Source organism: Camelus bactrianus, chromosome 16 (assembly GCF_048773025.1).
Source record: "Camelus bactrianus isolate YW-2024 breed Bactrian camel chromosome 16, ASM4877302v1, whole genome shotgun sequence".
Taxonomy (NCBI): domain Eukaryota; kingdom Metazoa; phylum Chordata; class Mammalia; order Artiodactyla; family Camelidae; genus Camelus; species Camelus bactrianus.
The window spans coordinates 43,091,929-43,112,693 of record NC_133554.1 but is presented as its reverse complement, the minus strand read 5'-3'; the positions used below and the strand labels follow the sequence as shown (position 1 = coordinate 43,112,693).

Here is a 20,765-nt window from a genome sequence, read left to right as displayed (position 1 = left end):
CTTGACATTGCAGGATTCTTCCTGAAGGCCACTGGCCTTTGCTTCAATGGGCTCTGTAGCTGAAAAATGGTTTGGGTCTGGAAACTGGGTGAGGGATCATGATTTTCCTTTGCAGTGGCTGACATCACACTTCTGCTCACACATTCTTGCTTGTTTTTAGCTATATAAGTCAAGAAGTACTCTCATTGACTGTCCAACTACCTAGGAAGACCACTGGCCATCACAGAAGAACCAAGCTTGCCATTTTGGTCTTTCTGCCCATTGTGGTAATTATGCTTACCTTGATTCTGATGACTAAGCGCCATCATCTGGCCTCTGTTCTGAGTTCCTGTCATACTCATTGACTTTAGGAAGCCCAGTCCACTACCATCAACTTTAGTGGGCAAACAGCCCCTAGTGAGCTGCAGATGAACCAGTGCCTTTCCAACAACTAGCACGTTTCTTCCTGCTTTATTTAAGAGAATGTCTCCAGGTCTTCATGAGGAACACATTAAGCTGGAAGGTTCTTTGGTCTTATATGATAATAATTTCATTCTTTAGAGCCCACCTTTCTGAGGCTTTTGACCCTTCCCCACTACTCTGCCAAGGAAATTCTAGCATCTCACTTCACTTGCTATAATGCATAGTTTTCCCTAAACGTTAAAGATCTACCCCAGTAGCATATTGCAACTGGCTTCAGATGTCCTTGCTAAGCCTTTAAAATGCCAAATCCTTAGTCATTGTAACGTATTCCAGATCAATAAACTCTCCATTCCAGCCTTATATTCCACCCTGTCACCACAGTCTGGGATCTCAAGATCTGTTCTCACGCATGTTCTCCAAATTTCTGGTACTACATGTTAGCCAGATTCTGTGGCATTTTTGGTGAATAATCTCTTCCTTCCCATAGGTGGGATAGTACTTCGCCACTTGATCCATGATGAGACTTGACTATGGTTATTGGTTTAGAATCACCAAGGAGGTCAGGGTCAGGTTTTTTTTCTTTTTCAGTATTTAAAATTAAATTTAAAAAAATTGAAGTATAGTTGATTTACAATGTTGTGTTAGTTTTTTGTGTACAGCATAGTGATTTGGTTGTGAATATATATATCTTTTTCCTATTCTTTGTCATTATATGTCATCACAAGCTATTGAATATAGTTCCCTGTGCTTTACAGTAGGATCTTGTTTAGGGTGTCAGACCTTGAAGAGAGCATCCCCTTGTGAGGCATTTGCCTCAGGTGAGGACTTTGCATGTTATCCAGGCAAGAGGAGCTCACTCTCTTCCACCAAAGGGGAGAGGCTATTTCTGCTGGCCCAAAGGTTCAGGATGATTATCTGGGGGTTCCAGAACAGACGTTCCCAGATCCATACCAAGTCTCAGTGGCCTAATCCTTCCCTATCACTATCAGGGCCCCGACTTGCTGGAGCTTTGAATATAGAATCCTGCTACTCTCACAGTCATGTGTTTGATTTTCAGCACAGTATGCTCTATACAGGCTGCAGATGAGAGGTCCCTAAGTGCTGCCATAGAGGTCTTCTGGTTTTTACACTTTACCCTGAGTTCCCTCAGCCCTTTCTGCTTTCTTTAGTGACTAGTCCCACTACTTCCACATTATCTCAGTGTTTTTTCTTTTTCTGTTCTTTTAGTCTCCCAACTCCTGTGTAACCAAATCTCCTTCATTTGAAATATGTAATCGTTTTTTATTTATCTGTCTAGGTCAGATCTGGTGCACAAAAGTTATTCTGAATAGTATAATAGAGAGGGGAGGGTATAGCTCAGTGGTAGAGGAGTGCTTAGTATACACAAGGTCCTGAGTTCAATCCCCAGTACCTCCATTAAATAAATAAATAAATATAGTTACCCCCCCCAATAAAGTAGAATAGGTAAATTGTGGTACAGACATACACTGGAATAGTATACTGGGAAATGAATCTAATATAATATTGAAGGAAGCAAATCACAACTGAATTCATACAAGAAGACTCCGTTCTACAAAGTTCAAACACTGGCAACATTAAACTATATTTTTTTATTGGTGGATGCATAGGTGAAAAAACTAGAAAGAAAAGCAAAGAAATGATTATGGCAAAACCCTGGATAGTGGTTATCTCTTGTGAGGATGGATGAAGATGAGATCTGGATAAAGCATACTGGAGGTCTTGGAGTGTTGATGATGTTCTATTTCTTGATCTTTGAGGTTATGACACAGGTTTTTGCTTTGTAAATATTCTTTAAACTGCACATATGTGTTTTAGGTGCTCTTTTGTGCTTCTGATATATCTTGTAACTGAAAAACAAAAGAACACCATGATTGCCCTGGCTATGGGTCTGGAGGCCAGGTGGGAGGATGATAAGAAGGACTTACAGAGGTGAGGCAAGAGGGGTAAGAGAGAGGAGGAACTAAAAGAGTGAGTTTGAGGCCCCAGAAGCCAAGAATTGAGGCAGAGGCTGAGTAAGCATGAGATCTGTGCTGGGTGTCAGGGCTTTCTCCCCAGCCCCAAAGGAATCTGTCTACAGGTTTTTCATCTCCTCCTCTCTTTGTGCTAACACAGGGCCCCTGCCTGCTGGTCATATCCAGATGTGGGTGCACATATGAATCAATATAGACACAGTGACCATCCACTAGCAGAGAAGAGTAAATCCAGTGGGTAAGCAGAGTTGGTGAATGCATATGAGCTGAGCCCTGGGATGGACATACCTGAGACCAGATGGAAAAACTGGTTGGAGTCCTTGTAATCAACACAGAAAGGCTTTCTGTGGGAACTGGGGATTTCAGTGGGTGAAAGAGAACAGGCTGAATAGAGGAATGGAGCAGGTGGAAGCAGGGATGTAAGAGAGCAACTGGGAGGCAAGGGGTGGCAGGGAAGCCGACTGTGCCTCCATTTCCCTACCTTTCCCTAAAAGATGCAGTCAGCTTTGCAGGAACCTTCCTGGCCTTGCAGAGAGGGTTGATAGCATCATGCAGCAATTCCGGCAGCCAAGGGGTTAACCCTCAAGCCAGCTGCCTCAAGGGTAGTATGAAGAGGTAGGATCTGAGAAGAAGCAGTGCCTTGGCTCCATCCCCTCCAGTTGCCTTGATACCACTGTACACACCAGCTCTACTGCTGGGAACCTCCACAGAGCCCAGGCCGTGAGCTGCCAGTCTACTCTCCATTCATTGTCCTGAGTGGTTCCAGACCCCGGGCTCCTACGGCTTATTCTGGATTCCCATCCCCCACCCTAGGAGCAGTGGACTCCACTGACTGGTGCAGACAAGTCAAGTCCAGGCGCAGACAGACAGATCTGCAGTCTGACTGCTCCTTGGTCTCCTGGGTCGGCAGCGTGGGGCCACCTGCGCTCCCTGGACGCAGATTTGGCCTGGCCTCTCTGGGAATGCCATACTGAATGCATAGGGGCGTTGGGGCTGGGAAGAGGGTACCAGAGGTGAGGAGAAATCAGGGAGAGAAACCCAAGATCAACACCCTTGATCATAGGTCAGAAACAAGGGAGAAGAGGCGTCAGGGCTCAAGAGACGCAAGGCGTGGGGTCCCGGGCTCTGAATGTGGAAGTAGAGGACAGGCTACAAACCCCCTTTCTTCCTTCCAATCGCTGCCTCTTCGGGAGACCCCCTCCGCCCTCCCAGAGGCCCCGGCCCTCTACCCTCCCCCCTCCCAATTCTGCGCCCTCTGCGGATTGGTCCCCGGCCTGCCGGGGGGCGGGGCCCGAGGGCCCTGACGTCAACGGCCAAGGGGGGCGGTCGGCTAGGGGAGGGGGGGAGTGACGGGCCCCGGCTCAGCACCTCGGAGAGCTCCCTCCCAGGCCTTGTTTTGCTCCGGAATCGCCGCCGGGGGAGGGAGCCAGGGGGCCGGACAAAAGGCGCAGCGGCAGGAGGATGGCCGTGGAGGGGTCGAGGGGCCCCAGCGGGCAAAGGACCCAGCCGTGATCCGGCGGAGTGGGCCAGGGCGCCCGGTGGGGTGGGGGGCAGCTGGTGGCGGCGGCAGTGGCCACACATCTGGATGGAAGCGAGCTTTGTCCAGACCACCATGGCTCTGGGGTTGTCCTCCAAGAAAGCGTCTTCCCGCAATGTGGCCGTGGAGCGTAGGAACCTGATCACCGTGTGCAGGTGGGCGCCGCTGGCGGGCGGGGGTGGGGTGGTCAGGGAGAGACGTCGGAGCGGGCTGCGGAAACCTGGACTGAGCGCGCCCGCGGGAGGATGCAGCGCAGCCGAAGAGAAAAGGGAGGAAGAACAGGGTTAAGAGGAGCACGTCCACTATCCTCAGGCCCAGGCCTAGAGGGGGTTTGGAGGACTAGTCCCTACCTTTCTAGGCCAAGCCAGGCCTATCCCCAGCCTGGGGCCTGGGGGGTGAGGGGTGTTTAATTGGCACTGCAGTTTCCTGTGAGAACCAGGAAGTGACATTGTGTGTGAGGGGGAGGGGGGGGAAGGCTGGCTCTCTTGCTGGGGGCGGGAGATGGGTGGACAGAGAACTGATGGGATAGGGGGATGAACGCCCTCCAAGCAAACCCTCACTTCCACCTCTGTCAGCCTGGCCTCTCTGGGATGGGGCTTTCCTGGGAGATTTTCTGATGCTCAAATCCTGGAGCAGGGATGGTGCCCTCCTCCATCTCTGGGCAGCGGCAGCCTATGGCAGGGTCAACTGAGCGTGTGGGCAAAGCCCCTGAATCTGTCCAGTGAAGGGCGAGGAGCCCTGTTCCTGCCATGGAGAGGACTGAGGGCCTGACCGCAGAAGCCTGAGTCTCCTGGGCTCAAGGGGAGGAGATTGGGAGGGCAGAGCCATTGATCCGAGGGTGGGGCTGTCGCAGTGTTAGGAAGACTTGCCTGCTTTTTTGGGGTCCAGGAAATGAAAATTCCCACTTCCCAGCCCTGCAGTGACTCACCTTCCCTGCTCTGCCTTGAAGCCAGGAATGGCCCAGTTGCTCAGCCCCGTCCCTCAGCCCCCACCTGCACTCATCTCTCAGCCTAGGAGCCCCAGTACCAGCTGCCTTCTCCACCTGCAACCTCCCCTCCCCCCACACCACTGGGAGCAGGGTGCTCCCAGTGCAGGACTCAGCTGTCTTCCCTTGTCAGCCCCACCTGCCTGCACACTGGCCTTGGCCCTTCTCCTTCCCCCAGGAATCAGTGCCCACCTGATGCCCTGGCTCCTGTCTCCTACCTCTCCTTCCAGGTTCCTGGGCACACATGCAACCATACTGCGTCTGTCTCACATCATTATATCCCTAGAGCCTAGCACAGTGCTGTTTCCATCAGACCTCTATAAAAATGCCTGGAATGTTATAGAATGAGTGAGTGAAGCAATGGCCTAGTGTAACTGCCTCCACCTTCACCCCCCTAAACCTGCTAGTGTGGTATGAAACAAAGATGGTCCTAGGTTCAAACTCTGACTTCCTCAGTTATTGGCTGTGCAATCTTGGGGAAGTCTCCTAACCACTCTGGGCCTTGGGTGCCTCATCATCCCCACTGTAGATGTAACAGCCACACCAAAGAATAGTAATGACATAATCCATGTAGGACCCTAGCCCAGTGCCTGGCACACAAAGATAGCCCCATCCTGATGACATCCTTCGTGTCCCTCTCCTCTCTCTTGACCTAGGTTCCTCTTCTTTCTCTTGCCTCTCTGGACAGCTGGGCCTCTTGAGTGTGTGGGGAAGGGGGAACTCCCCTCAGCCTGGGCTGGAGAAGCAGAGGTTCTGATGGACTGGAAGTGGACTGAGAGCTGGGGTGTGAGGGATAGAATTTGGGATGGGGGCAGATCGGGAGTATGACAAAGGCTCAGAAACCCCTCAGGCCCCTGCCGTCTCATCACTGTCATGTGGTTCACCTCCAGCTCCCAGAACAGTTCCCTTTAGCAGGCTGAGGGCTCCCCTGGGCCCTGGCTGCCCTGTCTCCATGGTAACCTGCAGCAGTCACTGCACCTCCTACCAGGGAACACACCATGGGGCTCCCGGGGGCGATGACCAGCTCTGCAGCACCCGAGGACAGATGGCAAATGGCTGCCACGCTGAAACCAGCCCCAGGCCCCCACTGAGGTCTGACCCAGATGACCAGAAGAAACCACAGGGGCGGGTTTTCTTCATAATGAAGCCCAAATAATGCCCGAAACACAGGCTCCTTCTGGTCATCCCATTAATGGCCGAGCTCCTCACCACACCTGCCCCATGGTCTGTACACGCACCTTCTCCCGGTCTTTCTTGGGATCTGAACCAAAATTTCCAGGTACTATTATTCCTGTTTGCAGCTGGGAAAATGGGCCTTGGAGAGATTAAATAACTTAGCCAAGGCCACACACAGGTACCACAAGGACACAGAATTTGAGTCTGCCTGGCTGCCTCCCCCAAGTGCAACCCTAGCACTGACCTGGCTCTGATCTCAGGCCAGACCAACTCTAAGTCCAAAGGGAAGGGAAGGGAGGTCCCTGGGCTCAGTTGTACCATTGGCCCAGGAGCCTCAGAGGCCAGTGCTTGAGGGCTGGAGCCTACAGAGTAGAGGACAGAGGGCAGAGGAGGCAGGGGCTGTTCGGGGACATGGGTAATCTTGACAGCCACCAGGAGGCCACAGATGTAGCAGAAAGAACAAGGGCTTGGAATTGGACAGACCTGTTTGACTCCTCACAAGCTCTGTGACTGAACAGACCAGTCAAGCTCTTGGACGCTCAGTTACCTTATCTGTAAAATGGGGATGACAATGATAAGAGGACTGCCTCCCAGGCTTCCATAAGGATGGACGAGGTAACACATGCAGAGTACAGTGCTTGCTATGTTACAGGGCTTGATGAGCTTAAGGGAGAAAGGACAGTTCCAAGCAGCCCCCATATCCCTGGATACTTCACCCCTGCTGTGCCACCTGCAATGGAGCAATAATGGGATGTTGGGAGCAACATCCTCATCCCTGCCCCACCCCACTGCAGCGATGGCAAGTGGAGATTGCAGGGTAGGAACTGCAGAGGGAGTCGAGGCTCCTAGCAAGATAGGAGAGAGGGACAGGGGCTGCTGGGCTCCAGTCCCTCAGCCTGACTGGCTTCCTTTGGCTTCCCTCTTTAAGAAGCCAGGTATCTGGGCCCCAAATCCCCCTTCTGAGATCTGCTGCCAATGCCCGCTCCCACCCAGTGTGTGTGTCAGACCCACCCCCTGCACCTCCCCCGGCCCAGCTCTGCACCGCCTGGTTTTGGGCAGCTGGTGTGTGGGTGGCCAAACTAGGAAGGAAAAGGGGGATGGGGGGCATCCGTGTGCTGGGAGCCCACCTGGCTGCCCAGGCAAGCCCACGCTCCATGTGCTTGGTGCCAACTCACATGCCCTGGCACAGGTGAGCCCCCACCCCAACCCCAGAAGGGACTGGAGGTTGTTCCAGCATTAGCAGAAGACAGCTGGGGGCAGGGGCACAAAACAGCTCCTAACTCCTGGCTGACTGACACTTCTCTGACACATAGACAATGCAACCCCGAAGGGTGGGCAGGGAGCAAGGGGCTCAGGGCCAGCCCCCAGGCTCTAGGTACCTCATCTTTCTACCTGTTGTTTCATCCCCTCTCATACCTTGTTCCTGAAGCTTCCTTTTTCTGCCTGTCACCTCTCCTGTCACCCACTTTGTCAATCCATCTCCCATCTGTTAACCTATCACTCCCATGTCACAGTCCCTCTATGGTCACTATTTTCTCTCCTCACCCTGTCCTCTTCTCCTCTTCCTCCCCAGCACATCTGTGTTCTCCGCAACGTCTCCTCAGCCCCTCGCTCCCTCTCTGCCTGAAGCCCTTCCTTTACCACCATTGCTCTGTCTTCTCGCCTGACACTCCACTGCCCCTTCTCCCTGCCCCTCATCCAGGTTCTCTGTGAAAACGCTGCTGGAGAAGTACACGGCAGAGCCCATCGATGACTCATCCGAGGAGTTTGTGAATTTTGCGGCCATCTTAGAGCAGATCCTCAGCCACCGTTTCAAAGGTGGGCCCAGGTTCCTGTTTCCCGTTGCTCAGCCCTCCCAACTCCTAGCATTTAGCTTCCAGCCACCCTTCTCTGATCTACTCCTTGGCTTTCTGAACTCTATCATTGCCCACAAGCCCCATCAATGGGCATGCAGTTTCGTGCCAGCATGCCCCACGTGTACATGCATGTGTGTGCATGGCCACTTATACTTATGCATGTGTGTGCCCCATTACATGGGCCCTCTCCAAACTCCCTGGTCTTGTTGAGCCCCTTCCCTGCCCTGGCTCAGCCTGTGCCCCAGCAGGTCCTGTGAGCTGGTTCAGCTCAGACGGGCAGCGGGGCTTCTGGGACTATATCCGGCTGGCCTGCAGCAAAGTGCCCAACAACTGTGTGAGCAGCATCGAGAACATGGAGAACATCAGCACAGCCCGAGCCAAGGTGAGAGGCCTGCAGCAGGCAGGGCCAGGGCAGCTGCCCCCTGCTCTGGATACAGGGGGACTGCCTGCTCCTTGGTCCTCACCCCTGCCCACGGACACTGGGGAGAAGGGCCACAGGAGGTCCAGACCGAGTGGCGCACACATGAGTCCCTCTGGGGCAGCAAGTAAAGGGGAGTGTGCTTTCCAGGGCCGGGCATGGATTCGGGTGGCTCTGATGGAGAAACGCATGTCGGAATACATCACCACAGCCCTGCGGGACACCCGGACCACCAGGTCAGACCCCCTTAGTTAGCACAGACCTCAAATCCCAGTGTGCACGTTCACTGCCTAAACACACTTGATCCTTAAGTTCTTGCTGCAACCTTCAGAACCTGGACTACAATTCCCAGCATGCTCTGCTAGTTTCCCTCCCCTAGACTGTCCAGGGGGCAGCCGGGCCTGCAGTCCCAGAACATAACTTTAGCACCACCACCGCCTCTTCCAAGTCAAATTCACTATCCCCCATGACTCCCCAGCGCCAGTCTCATGCACAGTTGAACCCTAAGACACACACCTCTGGACAAACCTCAGTGGATCATTTTTCCTGTTGGCCTTGTTCCATGACCTACAACACACAGCCCCACCTGTTCCCCAAACAACAGCAGCAGTGTGTACCTGCTACCCATGGACTACAGAGTCCTATGGTGCAGAGCTTCAATCCCTGCACTGGGGTTTTGCAAAGAGGTTGGGTCTGGAAGACAGGGTCACAGGCAAGATGTGCCAGTGGGGAAGGTGTGTTTGAAATTGTCTGAGTACGGGGCGGGGTGGGGGAGGGGGAGGCATGTACCTGTCTCCTCCCTTCAAGTGGCCACACCAAGCTTGTGTTTTCACTGCATCTCTCTCCACTCTGTCCTCACATTTCAGAGTTCACATAGACATATTTTTGAGAATCTACTATATGCGAAGTGCTAATGATTAGGACATTGTTTTCTGATTTTGAGAATCTTGGTGACCCACTACTTGGTGGGAAAGGGGTAGTTCAGAGGGTGGAGGTCTGTTCTCAGGGGACCCACGTTCTAATAGGTGGGAGACACAAGTGCTATCCCCAGTGAGCCCCAGTCTGGGGTGGGGACAAGAGCCACAACTGCGGGCTGAGCAAGAGGCACCTTCCTCTAGGGAAGGTTTGTAAGCCAAAAGGGAAGCCCTGAGGGATGGTGCTCCCTTGACGAAGCCATATGAGAGTCCCTTCCCCCCTCTCCACAGACGTTTCTATGACTCAGGAGCCATCATGCTGCGGGAGGAAGCCACGGTCCTCACTGGGATGCTGATCGGACTGAGCGCCATTGACTTCAGGTGAGATCTGGGTGACGGTTGCTGCTTCTCTGTGAAAGTCCACACTCTTAACCCCTCATACCCGCCCCCAACCTGTGGTTGCTCTGCCCCCAGCTTCTGCCTAAAGGGCGAAGTGCTGGACGGGAAGACCCCCGTAGTCATCGATTATACGCCCTACCTGAAGTTCACCCAGAGGTGAGCAGCCAATTGTTGCGGTGGTTGCAGACAGACGACCGCCCTAAGGTGCGGGGATGGAGGGAGGCGGGCGGGCGGGCCGGGCGGCATCCTGGTCTCCCTGCCCAAGCGGGCTGGGGTTGGCATGGGCCGCGCGGGCGAGAAGCGCCGAAAGGTGCCCACTGCTCCTTCCCTCAAGCTACGACTACCTGACGGACGAGGAGGAGCGGCACAGCGCCGAGAGCAGCACGAGCGAGGACAACTCGCCCGAGCACCCATACCTGCCGCTCGTTACCGACGAGGACAGCTGGTACAGCAAATGGCACAAGATGGAACAGAAGTTCCGCATCGTCTACGCGCAGAAGGTGTGCGGTGCGCGGCGGGGGTGGCTGGAGCCCGGCGGAGGGCGGGGCGGGGCGGTCGCTGGGACCCCCTCGTCCCGCCGCCCGGGCTGAGCCGGCGCCCCACAGGGCTACCTGGAGGAGCTGGTGCGTCTGCGCGAGTCGCAGCTGAAGGACCTGGAGGCGGAGAACCGGCGGCTGCAGCTGCAGCTGGAGGAGGCAACGGCGCAGAATCAGCGCGAGAAGCGGGAGCTGGAAGGCGTGATCCTGGAGCTGCAGGAGCAGCTGTGAGCGCAGCCGCCACCCTGAGCCCCGGCCCCAGCCACCCCGACCACATCACCCCAAAGAACCCCCATCATCGCCCCCATTGACTCTAACATCACCTTATCCGATACCAACCGCCAGCATCAAACCACTTAACCTGTCACCTCCACCTGAGATCCCCTCAGTGACCTAACATTATCCTCCGCATAAGACCCCCAAACTGGCTCCGCACTTGACCTTCAATTACCCAGCATCAGCTAGAATGGCCATTGAATATTACTCCTGAGACTCCAACACTACCAAGGACCACAACATTACTCATAAGGACCTCTAATGTTACTCAACGACTTTCAACATGATTGCATTACTTCCGTTCAACACCCCTCTGATCAGCAATGTAGGCCCACTGACCATTCTCACTCACCGTGACCCCTGACCTCATTCCTACCCACCCCTCTAACAGTTCCCCTCTAAACCTTTTCATCACTCTTACGACCTACCAGCATGATCCCCCAAGACATCCCATTACTTTTCACGATTGCCACCCTACTCTCCACCCACCCGCCTCTCACCCTGACTCCCACAACATCCCATATCCCCCCAATCCCCAGCCTGAGTGCACTAATTCTTGTCACCTCTGACCCCCAGTACCCTCCACTGACTCCAGGATATGCCCCACTGGTCCTCAACATTCAGACTGCTACCCAGGTTTCAATCTTCCCCCCTCCCTCCACCTGTTGCTGAGCCCCTCTTCCCCACTTCTGCTCCCCCTCCCAGCCAGGCCTGACCCCCACCTCCCCATCCCAGGACAGGTCTGATCCCCGGTGACCACGGCCCCCTGGCCCAGGGTTCCAAGGATCTCACCACACGCCTGGTCAACCAATGGCCGTCACTGGGAACACTGAATGGGGCCGAGGGTGCCAACAACCCCAAGCTCTACCGGAGGTAAGCCTCAGCCATGCTTGGCTTGGGCCTGACTGCCAGTCCCTTCTGGGGAAGAGGGACTCTGGGGGCTGCAGGCCTCTGCCTGCACACCAGCTCTCTGCTTTGCCACAGACACAGTTTCATGAGTACGGAGCCGCTGTCAGCTGAAGCCAGTCTGAGTTCGGACTCCCAGCGCCTGGGAGAGGGCAAGCGGGACGAGGAGCCCTGGGGCCCCCTCGGTGAGCCCCCCCATCCAGCACGTAGCACCTGTCCAGGAAGGGCTGAGGCCAGGCCTTGGGGCTTGTAGTCAGGCCCTGGCCACTTCCCTCATTCATTCAGCCCTTCCATAGAGCTTAGCACAGCAATTAGGAGCTTGGTCTGGTGGGTGTCAGGCAGACCCTGATGCAAATCCCAGCCGCGCCTCCTCTGGTTGTGTGAGCTTGGTCAATGACTTCAACTTGCTGAGCCCTTCTCATCTGTAAAATGGGGGTGTTGATTAAAATAATCACCAGTGTTGGCCTACAGTGAGGGCTCAATGGCTTTTTGGTATTGTGACATCCTCAAGGGGCTCACAAGTTCTCGGGAGTTCTTCGCCTAACTAATTTGCTCTTATCTCCTGCACTCTGTGAACCTGTCACCTGACCATTGTTTCCCCCTTTTCTTTGGCTGCCAGGAAGCTCAGAGCCAAATTAGTGGCTCTCTTCAAGCGAATGTCCAGGACTTCAACGCATGCATTTTGTGTTGCCCTCCCCCTGGCTTCACCTTGGTTTCCCACCCTAGTTTTCCCGGTGCCTGGACTTCCTGTCTTTTCTTTCTAAAAACCACACTGCAATGGATGACCCTAGATCTTCTTTGAGACAAGGCAGGCTATGGACATGGAACCCCGCCACACTGTTTGTGATTGTCTGTTTGTCTGTCTCCCCGCCAGACTGTGAGCTCCGTGAGGGCAGGGACCGTGTCTCGTCCGTTCTCTGTATCCCCTGTGCTTGGAACGGAACAAGTGCTCACTGTGTGTTTAATAAATGGACAAAGAGAGAGGATGAACCTCAGGGGGAGACAGAGACATAAACTGACGATTACAATACAGTGTCCCCAGCACTGTGCATGGCATAGTGCTTATTAAGGTTTAATTGAAAAAGGCAAACGCTCCAGAAATGAGGAAGGGCTCCTGGCGGGTGACCTGGGGGCTGGCTGTTCTTTCACTTCCTGCACCTGTGCACACCCCACCCACACGCAGACTGGTTGGCCCAGCCTCACCTGCCCTCTCTCCCCAGGGAAGGACCCCACGCCCTCCATGCTGGGCCTCTGCGGCTCCCTGGCCTCCATCCCCAGCTGCAAGTCCCTGGCGAGCTTCAAATCCAACGAGTGCCTGGTGAGCGACAGTCCTGAGGGCAGCCCGGCACTGAGCCCCAGCTGAGGAGCGGCGTGGGCAGTGCCAGCGCCACCTGCCAGGGGCACAAACACAGAGGCCCCCAACCCAGGCCAGCCTCCCAGAGAGTGCTGCCCACTCAGCCAGGGGTCTTGCGGGAAAGACACCCTTTGCTTCTAGCCCAGTTTAGCTTCCTGCCCAAGGAGGCAGGAGCTGTAGAGGGAGGCTGGTCAGGCCAGGAGACAGGGGCACTGAGGCCACAGGAAGCCCTTGGGGAAGCTTCTGGCAACCCTGATGTCTGGCTAGCTCCCTACCAGACTCTCCCCTGCTCATGTCCCCCACCCTCCTCAGGACCTGGTGGCCCAGCCTCAGCATCCTCACCTCCCATGCCTCTCCTGTCTGTCCCTGTGTACCCCCTGGAGTCCCTCCCTCCTCAGCTCCCAGGACGGGGGCTTCAAGGGGATCAGGCAAATAAAAACCAGAGGACTGAGGGCAGCCTTGTCTGTGGGGGGCTGGGACAGGGCTCTGTCCTGAGGTCGGCGGAATGTGGTGAGGCCAGTGCTGGGCCCACAACAAAAATGATGCTGGACCAGATAGAATCAGTGTGCACCCCTTGTCAGACCTGTCAGAGTAACTCAGAATTGGGTGGATTTTGAATGAAGTGTCTTAAATAATAGTCAGCCTAGGGCAAGACCAAAACATGCAAGGACCCCATAAACCCAACACCTTTCAGTAACTCGTTTACCCCAGGCAGAGAAGACTGAAGGTCCTGGGAGGCAGGATGGTGAAGGCGATCCCTGGCAGGACCCCATTTCCCTTCCATCCTCCTGAGCAATTCAGGTTTACCTAAAGGTCCAGATCCTTCCATCAGGCCAAAGCCTGGCAGTGAAGCCACCCTCCCTCCTGGGTTGCCAGTTCAAGTGTGCCCTCAGGGAGAGGTCTCACCTCCCTCAACTCCTGGTCCCGACCCCAACCCGACTCTCACTAAGTTGGGTCTTCTACATGGGTGTCACCTGGGCAGCCACAGCCGGCCTCAAGGTCCCTTCCGGGCCTCTTTGGTGCAAATCACTCACCAGGTCCTGCTTTCCCCACCCACCCCAGACATCTCCCCGCAGTCACAGGCACTGGAGAACAGTTTATCATCTCTAGACTCAAGGAATTAACAGGAGTGGGTGCAGACTATGCCAGGCACAGGGTCTTGTGGCTCCTGGGGGCAAGGCCCAGCTACAGCAACATACAGGTAAATTGTGTGTGTGGGGGGCAGTAGTTAGCAGATTTGGTCTTGAACTTGGGGGGAAGGAATGATGATTCTTGGGGCTGGGGAGCAGCAGGAAAAAAGTGGTCTGAGGAGGGTGGGTAGGGCCCAGAGGGGCAGCCCCCTCCCCCGGGGCTCAGAGTTGAAAGGAAAGAGAAAGGAGGCCCCTCCCCGCAGTGCTGAGGAAAAGGCACTTGGCTCAGTCTCCTCCAGCCCCACCACCATCCACGGAAGACAAGGGGTCCTTGTTTCCTTCTCCTTTCAGGGGCCCAGAGGCTGTTCCTGGTTGAGCCTCTGGAAGAAGCTTTTGCCGAACTCATAGGTGCTGATCATGATGGCACAGGAGGGGGCAGCCTTGATGATCCTCGGGAGGAAGCCTGGGGAGTGGGGAGGAGGCTGAGGTCAGGGGGTGGTCCTGTCCCCCAACCCCACCATGCTGCCAGGGCATGAACACAGACACTCACCTGCAAAGAGTCCCCTGGTGCCTGACTCGGCTTGGATCCTCCGCAGCAGCAGCCAGGTGGAGTCAGTGTGCGGGGGCATCACTACAAATCGAGGCCCCGCCCAGTAAGACCCCTGCTCGGATCTGCTTGCCCGGGGCCCACACCAGCCAGGGCCCCTCACCTCTCACTGTCTCCATGGCTCCCAGTGCAACCTGGCGTTGAGTCTTCACCACATCGAAGGGTAGAGTTAGGGTGGCCGCCACCTGGTGGGGTGAGGAGAGGGCTTTGCCTCCACTCCCAGGACCCCCATCCCTTGCATCCAGCCATGGTCAGCCAGCCGTAGCTGGGGCGGGGGTGATCATACTCCCTGACTGCAGGTAAAAACTCTTCTCCAGAGGGTCTCCAACAACCCCTCAGGTCCCCCCCAGGGACATCTCCACTGGTCTCACTCCCAGCCCGGTCAACTCACCATCCCTGAGATGCCGCCAGCCACAAAGCTGATGCCCACGGAGGTCTGGTCCTTTGGCCTGAGCCCACTCAGCCAGCTCTTCACCAGCTCATAATTGAACCAGTACAGGGCTTGGGGGCACAGGGGTCCACTTGTTAGAGATGGGGAGGGCCATGGGGTGGGCCCGAGACTGCTCATCTTCCATGGGCCAACATCACAAACACTCCCTCCCAGTTATGAGATCTGCCTGCTACGTGCCAGTTTCTGTAATGGGCCCTCTGCAGGAATTATCTCGTGAAAACCTGGGTGAACGTGCTGCCTGCCGGGGTCCATTTCACAGATGAAATATTCCACGTTCAGAGAAGTTATGTGACTACTGGTGCTTACCTGAGAAGGGCACATCCCGAAGGGCAGTGGGACCCCAGCCCAGCCACAGCGAGCGCCAGCCGCCCTGAGCCACAGCAGCTCGGAAACAGGTGCCCAGCTCCCGGTACGACAGATGCCGAGCCTGCAGCTTTGTCCGCACCAGCTCCAGGGGACTGATCACAGTCACCGTGCCCACTGGGGGAAGCAGTTGGGAGGGGTCAGCTCACAGGTCCCAGTGGCAGCCTGCCCAGTGTCTGGGGACCTAGGACATCCCCCCACCCCAGGCTGGCAGAGATTGGGACTAGGAGTCAGGACCGCGCTCTGGCATAGGTGGGATCAGAGGGAGATCACGGCCTAGGACTGTGCTCACGGCGGGCCAATGCACCGGCCACCATAGGTGCATAGAGGTCAGAGGTCAGAGCTTGACCACACAGGAAGGCCTTGAGTTGGTCATAGGCGGTGAAGTAGATGGCAGTTGCTGGTACAGTCATCACCCTGGGGGTGTGAACAGGTTAGCCAAGACTCCCCCGAATTCCCCAACCTCCCAAGCTTCCCCTTCCCCACCCAGCCAACCAACAAGGGAGCAAGGGATCAGTGGGGTAACCAGGGAAAAGCAATACAAAGAACTAGGGTCCTCACAGGGTGGCTGGGAGGCCACTCCACAGGGTCCTGGTGCCCTCATGTCTCACAATCTTCACAAAGGCATCCTGGCCAAGCAGACACCAGCCGAGGAGGAGGAAGGATGAACATGAACAAGGCCTGTGACGGGGCTGGTCCAAGCTGGGCCCTAGCTTGGTACCCTCACTTTTACCCAGTAGCCCCTCAGGCCTCCACACGTGTAATTCCCTATTCAGCTCCAAATGGACTCCTATTTACCCTTCAAAACCCTCATGGAGGCCCACCTCCTGAGTAGCCCTTCCCAAACTAAACTGGCCATCTCTACAGGCTTTACACTGCCTGTTCCTTCCTGGTCTGCTGTCCCACCAATCTGAATCTCTAGGAATGTCTACAGACCCAGCTAAGGGCACAGCTGCTCCTCACCATGGTGCCAGTGAAGCGAGTCGGGTCCTGAAACCAGGTGGCACAGCGGGCACCATTTGGGCACAGATACAGGGGCTCTAGGACACCACTGCAGTACAGGAGGCACTTCCCTGTGGATTGGAGAGAGGAGGGCACTGGGGAAGGGAAGGGGGCATTAGGATGGAAGGGCTCCAGCAGAGGCTGGAGTCCCTGGGTGGACATTCTTATGCAAGACAGAGGACTGGCTGAAATGATCTAGAAGCTTACCCTGGGGAGAGTAGGACACTCCCTCCCCTGACTCTCAGGTTCCCCATGGCTTGGGGCACTCACATTTGGTGTAGGAGAGGCTCCAGAGTCTGGCGGGAGGCGTTAGATCTAAAACACAAGGCAGAGGGAGAGTAATAGCTCAGTAGCAGAGTGCATGCTTAGCACACACAAATTCCTGGGTTCTCTCCCCGGTACCGCCATTTAAATTAAAAACAAAAACAAAAACAAAAACACAAAGCAGCACCTCAAGTTAGGAAGACCCCCAACTGCCCAGGAGCCCCATCTCTAGGAGACCCCTGGCACCACCCTCTATTGGTTCCAGGGTCAGGCACTTACCACGGGCTACCGAGGGGCGCTGAGACTGCAAGCGGACCTTCACCACGTCCAGAGGGGTCACTGGGGGAGGAGGGCAGTCTGAAGGTGCCTTTCAGGACCCCACCCCTGACCCCTCCTCTGGGGCCAAGTCACCTCCAATCTCTGGCCTGCCCCAGTCTCTGGCTGCCCTCACCCCACCTCCCCAGGTCTTACTGAAGAGGGAGGTGACCACAGCCCCAGCGCCCGAGGCCACCATTTGTTGGAGGGGGCTAATGCCCTCAGGGTCCTGGTCAGCCATCTTGTAGCTTCAGTTCTGAAAAACAAGGTCATTCAATTGGCAATTCAACCCACAAAACAGGAGTCAGGGCCAGGGCGAGGGGAAGATATGAGGCGGGGCACGGGGAGTAGGGGGGAACACCACCCACACCCTCATCCCATTCACTCGTTGAGTACGAGTTTCACTCAACCACCTTTTAAAGTAATTACTGTCAGCTCCACTTTGCCATTGGGACACCGATGCTCACAGAGGTGAGGTGACCTGCCAGAGGTCACTCTGGGAATAGGAAGGAAACTGGGATAGTTATCCATCGGTTAGTGGGTAATGATGGCCCAACGCCATTCCTCACCCTCACCAGAGGGGATTACTGTGGACCTCTTCAGTGCAGGTTTGGCCCCGGGGACCCAAAGATCAAACGTATGAGCCGCCCTCCTTCGCCCCCCACTCCAGCACTCAGCCTCGAGGCGTGCGCATGGGAGCCTCGAGTCCCGAGCGTGGAGAGATGGGGCTGGGCAGTGAGGGAAAGGTAAAAAATCTAAGAGCGGGGAAGGGTTCGTCCGTTTTTTGGGGCCTGCTGGAGGGTGTGCTCGGCCCTTCCCCGCACCCGTCCTCCCGAGGCCGGAAGAGCCAGGCCCCGGGCCTGGATGGGAAGGACAATCTCTCTGCTTTCTCTACCCCAAAATACAGTCCCTGGGTCGGCTGAAAGGGTAGGAAGTAGGAATGGAGAGAGAAGATCGCTCCTCGCCCATCGGCGACACTCTGTCCCGACCCCACGCTCGGGGAGCGCCCGGTGGGAACTAGGTCGGTCCGCGACAACCGGCCCCTAGCTCAGCCCCGGCTCAGGCTCCCCGGGATCCCCAGAGACAGCCACTCCCGGTCCCTGGCTCAGCCCCGCCCACCTGGCTCTAGGCCGGTGCTCGCGCGGCGCGGTGCCCGGGGCCGGGCGGGCCCATGGCGGCTACGCGGCCGGTGCGGGGTCCGCGCGCGCTCACAGGGCACCAGGGCCGACTCGGAAAGCAGAGAGCCCGCCCCGCCCCCGGACTGCACAGCGAGGCCCCGCCCCCTGCGGGCCGACCGGCCACAAGCCCGGAGTTACGCCCGCCCTCCCGCTCGCGGCCGCCGGTGCCCCGCCTGGCCCGCCCGCCAAGGTCGCAGGTCTCCACGCTGCGCGTGACCTGGCGGCAACACCGCACTTGGTGACGTATTGTCACCAATGCCACCCCGCCAGTACCCTGGCCAAGCGCTGCTCCCGCGAACTTTGCAGAAGAGCGTGGGTAACGCACTCTCCCCATCTTCCTCATTTGTGCAGCTGTGGGAATTTGAATCAATTCTTTCAAGGCTGCGGGGTAATCAGATTGTGATGACATTTACCCACCGGGCTCTTTGCTGAGGTTTTACAACTTCACGGCGACAAGATCTTCCCCATTTAACAGACAGTCCACCAAGCCTGCAGCTCCCAAACCACTTGGGAAACTGCCGGGCACCCTGCGGGTTTGGGCAATGGAGTTCCACAAACTGTAACCGGAGCCACGCAAGCTGGACAGAGAGGAAAGACTGGCCTGGGATCCCGGAGACTCGGGTTCAATCTGGGCTTCGTCCCACTTCCGTGTGACTCTGGGCAAGTTACAACACCGCTCTGGACCTTGGATTTCTCTGCACTGAGGATCGAGTAGGGGAGAAGGAGACCGACATTTCTGTGTTGGTTACTCTTACAGAACCTATTTCTTCTAAGTCTCAAAACATTTTAGAAGTAGTTTATTATTAACCCCAATTTCCAGAAGACAAAACTGAGGGTAGGAGTTAAGAACTCGAAATTCGAACCAGGCAGGTACCTTTTCCCCTGCACCAGGTTGCCTCTCCGAGCGACAGGTGGGCTTAAATCCTGCAATGACGTCTCTGATCCCTCTTCACAGAGGGATGCATTTGTTTCCTCGGCCAGTCCTGCACCCGAGACCCCCACCACCTGCCTCGCCTTTAAAACTATCGTGCGGTCAATAATAATTTGTCCAAAAAAAAAAAAAAAAAAACCCCACTGTGTATGAGTCTGCGCCTTTAAGAAGAGTAGGCCGTGGCTTTGACGTCACTAATTTCCCCGCCCCTCACGCCCAGAATGGTCGCGCCGGGGCCCGGAGTCTCCCAGCCAGCCGGTGCACGCCGGATTAGCACGTGGATTCCAAGGGGCCAACCATGCGCTTTCCCTGAGAAAAGGCTTTGCAGCTCGCCACTGCTCAGAAGCCCGAAATGAGGAGTGGGCAGAGAGTGTAACTTGTGATCAGTGAAGTGCGGCCGGTCCAAAGGGCCCGAGAGAAGGCGTCCTTTACATTCCCCTCCCATACCAACTAAATTCTGAAATGACACTAAATCTTTTTACAAACTATCAGTTAAGGCGAGAACCCGGCCCCTGTTAAGGTCCTTTTCAGCCTCAGTTATACGAACAGGTTCACGGAAGTTATACGAACAGCGATCAGCCAAGAGATTACTCTCCCCATTTTAGAGAGGAGAAAACAGAGGTCTTTATGTGTGGAGTAGAACTCAGACTTTTTCCACACACACGCTCCCATTTTACAAATGAGAAACGGGCCCCCAGAGATCGAGTTGTACCAAGATCACTCGAGACAGACAGAATTCAACCCCCCACCCCACCCCATCCCATTGCTTCCTGCAAAGGGTAAACCTCAGGCCCCAAGAACTACAAGAGATACAGCACGTGCAGGGCTGCATCACCCACCTGCCTCAATATCGGAGCACTGGGAGGCAGGGACCTGGCTTCAGTCTGGGCTGCTTCCTGCAGCAGCTGTGGGACCTCTGGCAAGTATCGTGAGACCTCTAGCTTCCCCCGTTTATAAAATGAGCTGATGGGGATAAAAATACTCCTGCCTTGCAGGAATTTTGTGAGGATTTAATGACTTAATAGCTGTAAAGTGTTTACAGCTCTGTCTGGCATGTGGCAAGTACTGTGACTATTACTGTTATTATTACTATTGATTGTCCCCACTGCACCTGTGGCACAGAAAGTTTTGGAAAGGGTCTTTAGAGCAACTAGGTTCTGGTCCTACCTCTGCCTCTAAACGCAGGCACAGATAGTGATAACTCCTTACCCCACCCCCGCTTCCGCCCCAGAGCCAAACTCACACAGCTGCAAAGTAGCACTGCCAGGAATCAAACCTAGTGACCTCTGAGCTTCAGTTTCCCCTATAGTAGCATGAGAGGCTGGCACTCCATTTCTGATTTTCTTCTTGCAATAGGATGCCTTTGAGATTTATCACTACACCTCAGTTTCCTCAACTGAAAATAAGGATGAGGTCACCCATCCTGCTAACTTACAGACTCTTAGCTAAAGTCGTGTCTGTGAAAAGCTATGTGGAGGGTAGACAAACAGTTCTGGAGCCCCTGCCAGGGACCCAAGGCTGAGTAGATCACAGCCCCTGCCACCCCCAACATGTAATTGTTTTGAGTCAGAGAAAACCTTGGGGGTATCGTTGGTGTGACCAAACCCCAGTGCGGTGGTGGCAGTCTGGGCAGGCAGGGGAAGTTATCCAGCACTGGAGCTGGTAGAGGTGCTTCCTAAGGACAATCATGGTGGCTGCAGGGTGGAGCCGGAGCCTTAAGACGCCCATGAACCTGTGGAGCCCTGGCTAGACTCAGCTGCCCTGAGAAGAAAGC

General features: G+C 55.5%; 2 protein-coding genes across 10 annotated transcripts; one reads left to right on the top strand and one right to left on the bottom strand.

Moving 5' to 3' along the window:
* The first annotated feature begins 3,582 nt into the window (after positions 1–3,582).
* On the top strand, positions 3,583–13,201 carry RUNDC3A (RUN domain containing 3A). Of its 6 annotated transcripts, none has more exons than XM_010959531.2 (11): positions 3,583–4,085; positions 7,794–7,909; positions 8,181–8,329; positions 8,516–8,601; positions 9,571–9,660; positions 9,754–9,834; positions 10,013–10,178; positions 10,284–10,441; positions 11,226–11,363; positions 11,475–11,581; positions 12,617–13,201. In XM_010959531.2, the coding sequence occupies exons 1-11, from the start codon at positions 3,979–3,981 to the stop codon at positions 12,757–12,759; spliced, it is 1,341 nt and encodes a 446-aa protein (XP_010957833.2). In that variant the 5' UTR covers positions 3,583–3,978; the 3' UTR covers positions 12,760–13,201. The 6 variants fall into 6 exon arrangements, with proteins under 6 accessions (XP_010957833.2, XP_045375966.2, XP_045375965.2 ...); XM_045520010.2 differs by having other exon boundaries at positions 3,839–4,085; positions 8,196–8,329; XM_045520009.2 differs by having other exon boundaries at positions 3,839–4,085; positions 8,193–8,329.
* Positions 13,202–13,833: 632 nt separating this feature from the next.
* Positions 13,834–18,687, bottom strand: SLC25A39 (solute carrier family 25 member 39). 4 transcript variants are annotated; one of them, XM_010959529.3, is made up of 13 exons: positions 18,002–18,141; positions 17,296–17,378; positions 17,039–17,138; positions 16,847–16,906; positions 16,574–16,618; positions 16,265–16,398; positions 15,863–15,930; positions 15,594–15,718; positions 15,245–15,418; positions 14,879–14,988; positions 14,591–14,672; positions 14,431–14,511; positions 13,834–14,343 (listed from the first exon to the last, which is right to left on the bottom strand). In XM_010959529.3, the coding sequence occupies exons 3-13, from the start codon at positions 17,121–17,123 to the stop codon at positions 14,228–14,230; spliced, it is 1,080 nt and encodes a 359-aa protein (XP_010957831.1). In that variant the 5' UTR covers positions 17,124–17,138; positions 17,296–17,378; positions 18,002–18,141; the 3' UTR covers positions 13,834–14,227. The 4 variants fall into 4 exon arrangements, with proteins under 4 accessions (XP_010957831.1, XP_010957829.1, XP_010957828.1 ...); XM_010959527.3 differs by lacking the exons at positions 17,296–17,378; positions 18,002–18,141 and adding an exon at positions 18,478–18,687; XM_010959526.2 differs by lacking the exon at positions 17,296–17,378 and having other exon boundaries at positions 18,002–18,158.
* Between the last annotated feature and the right edge of the window lie 2,078 nt (positions 18,688–20,765).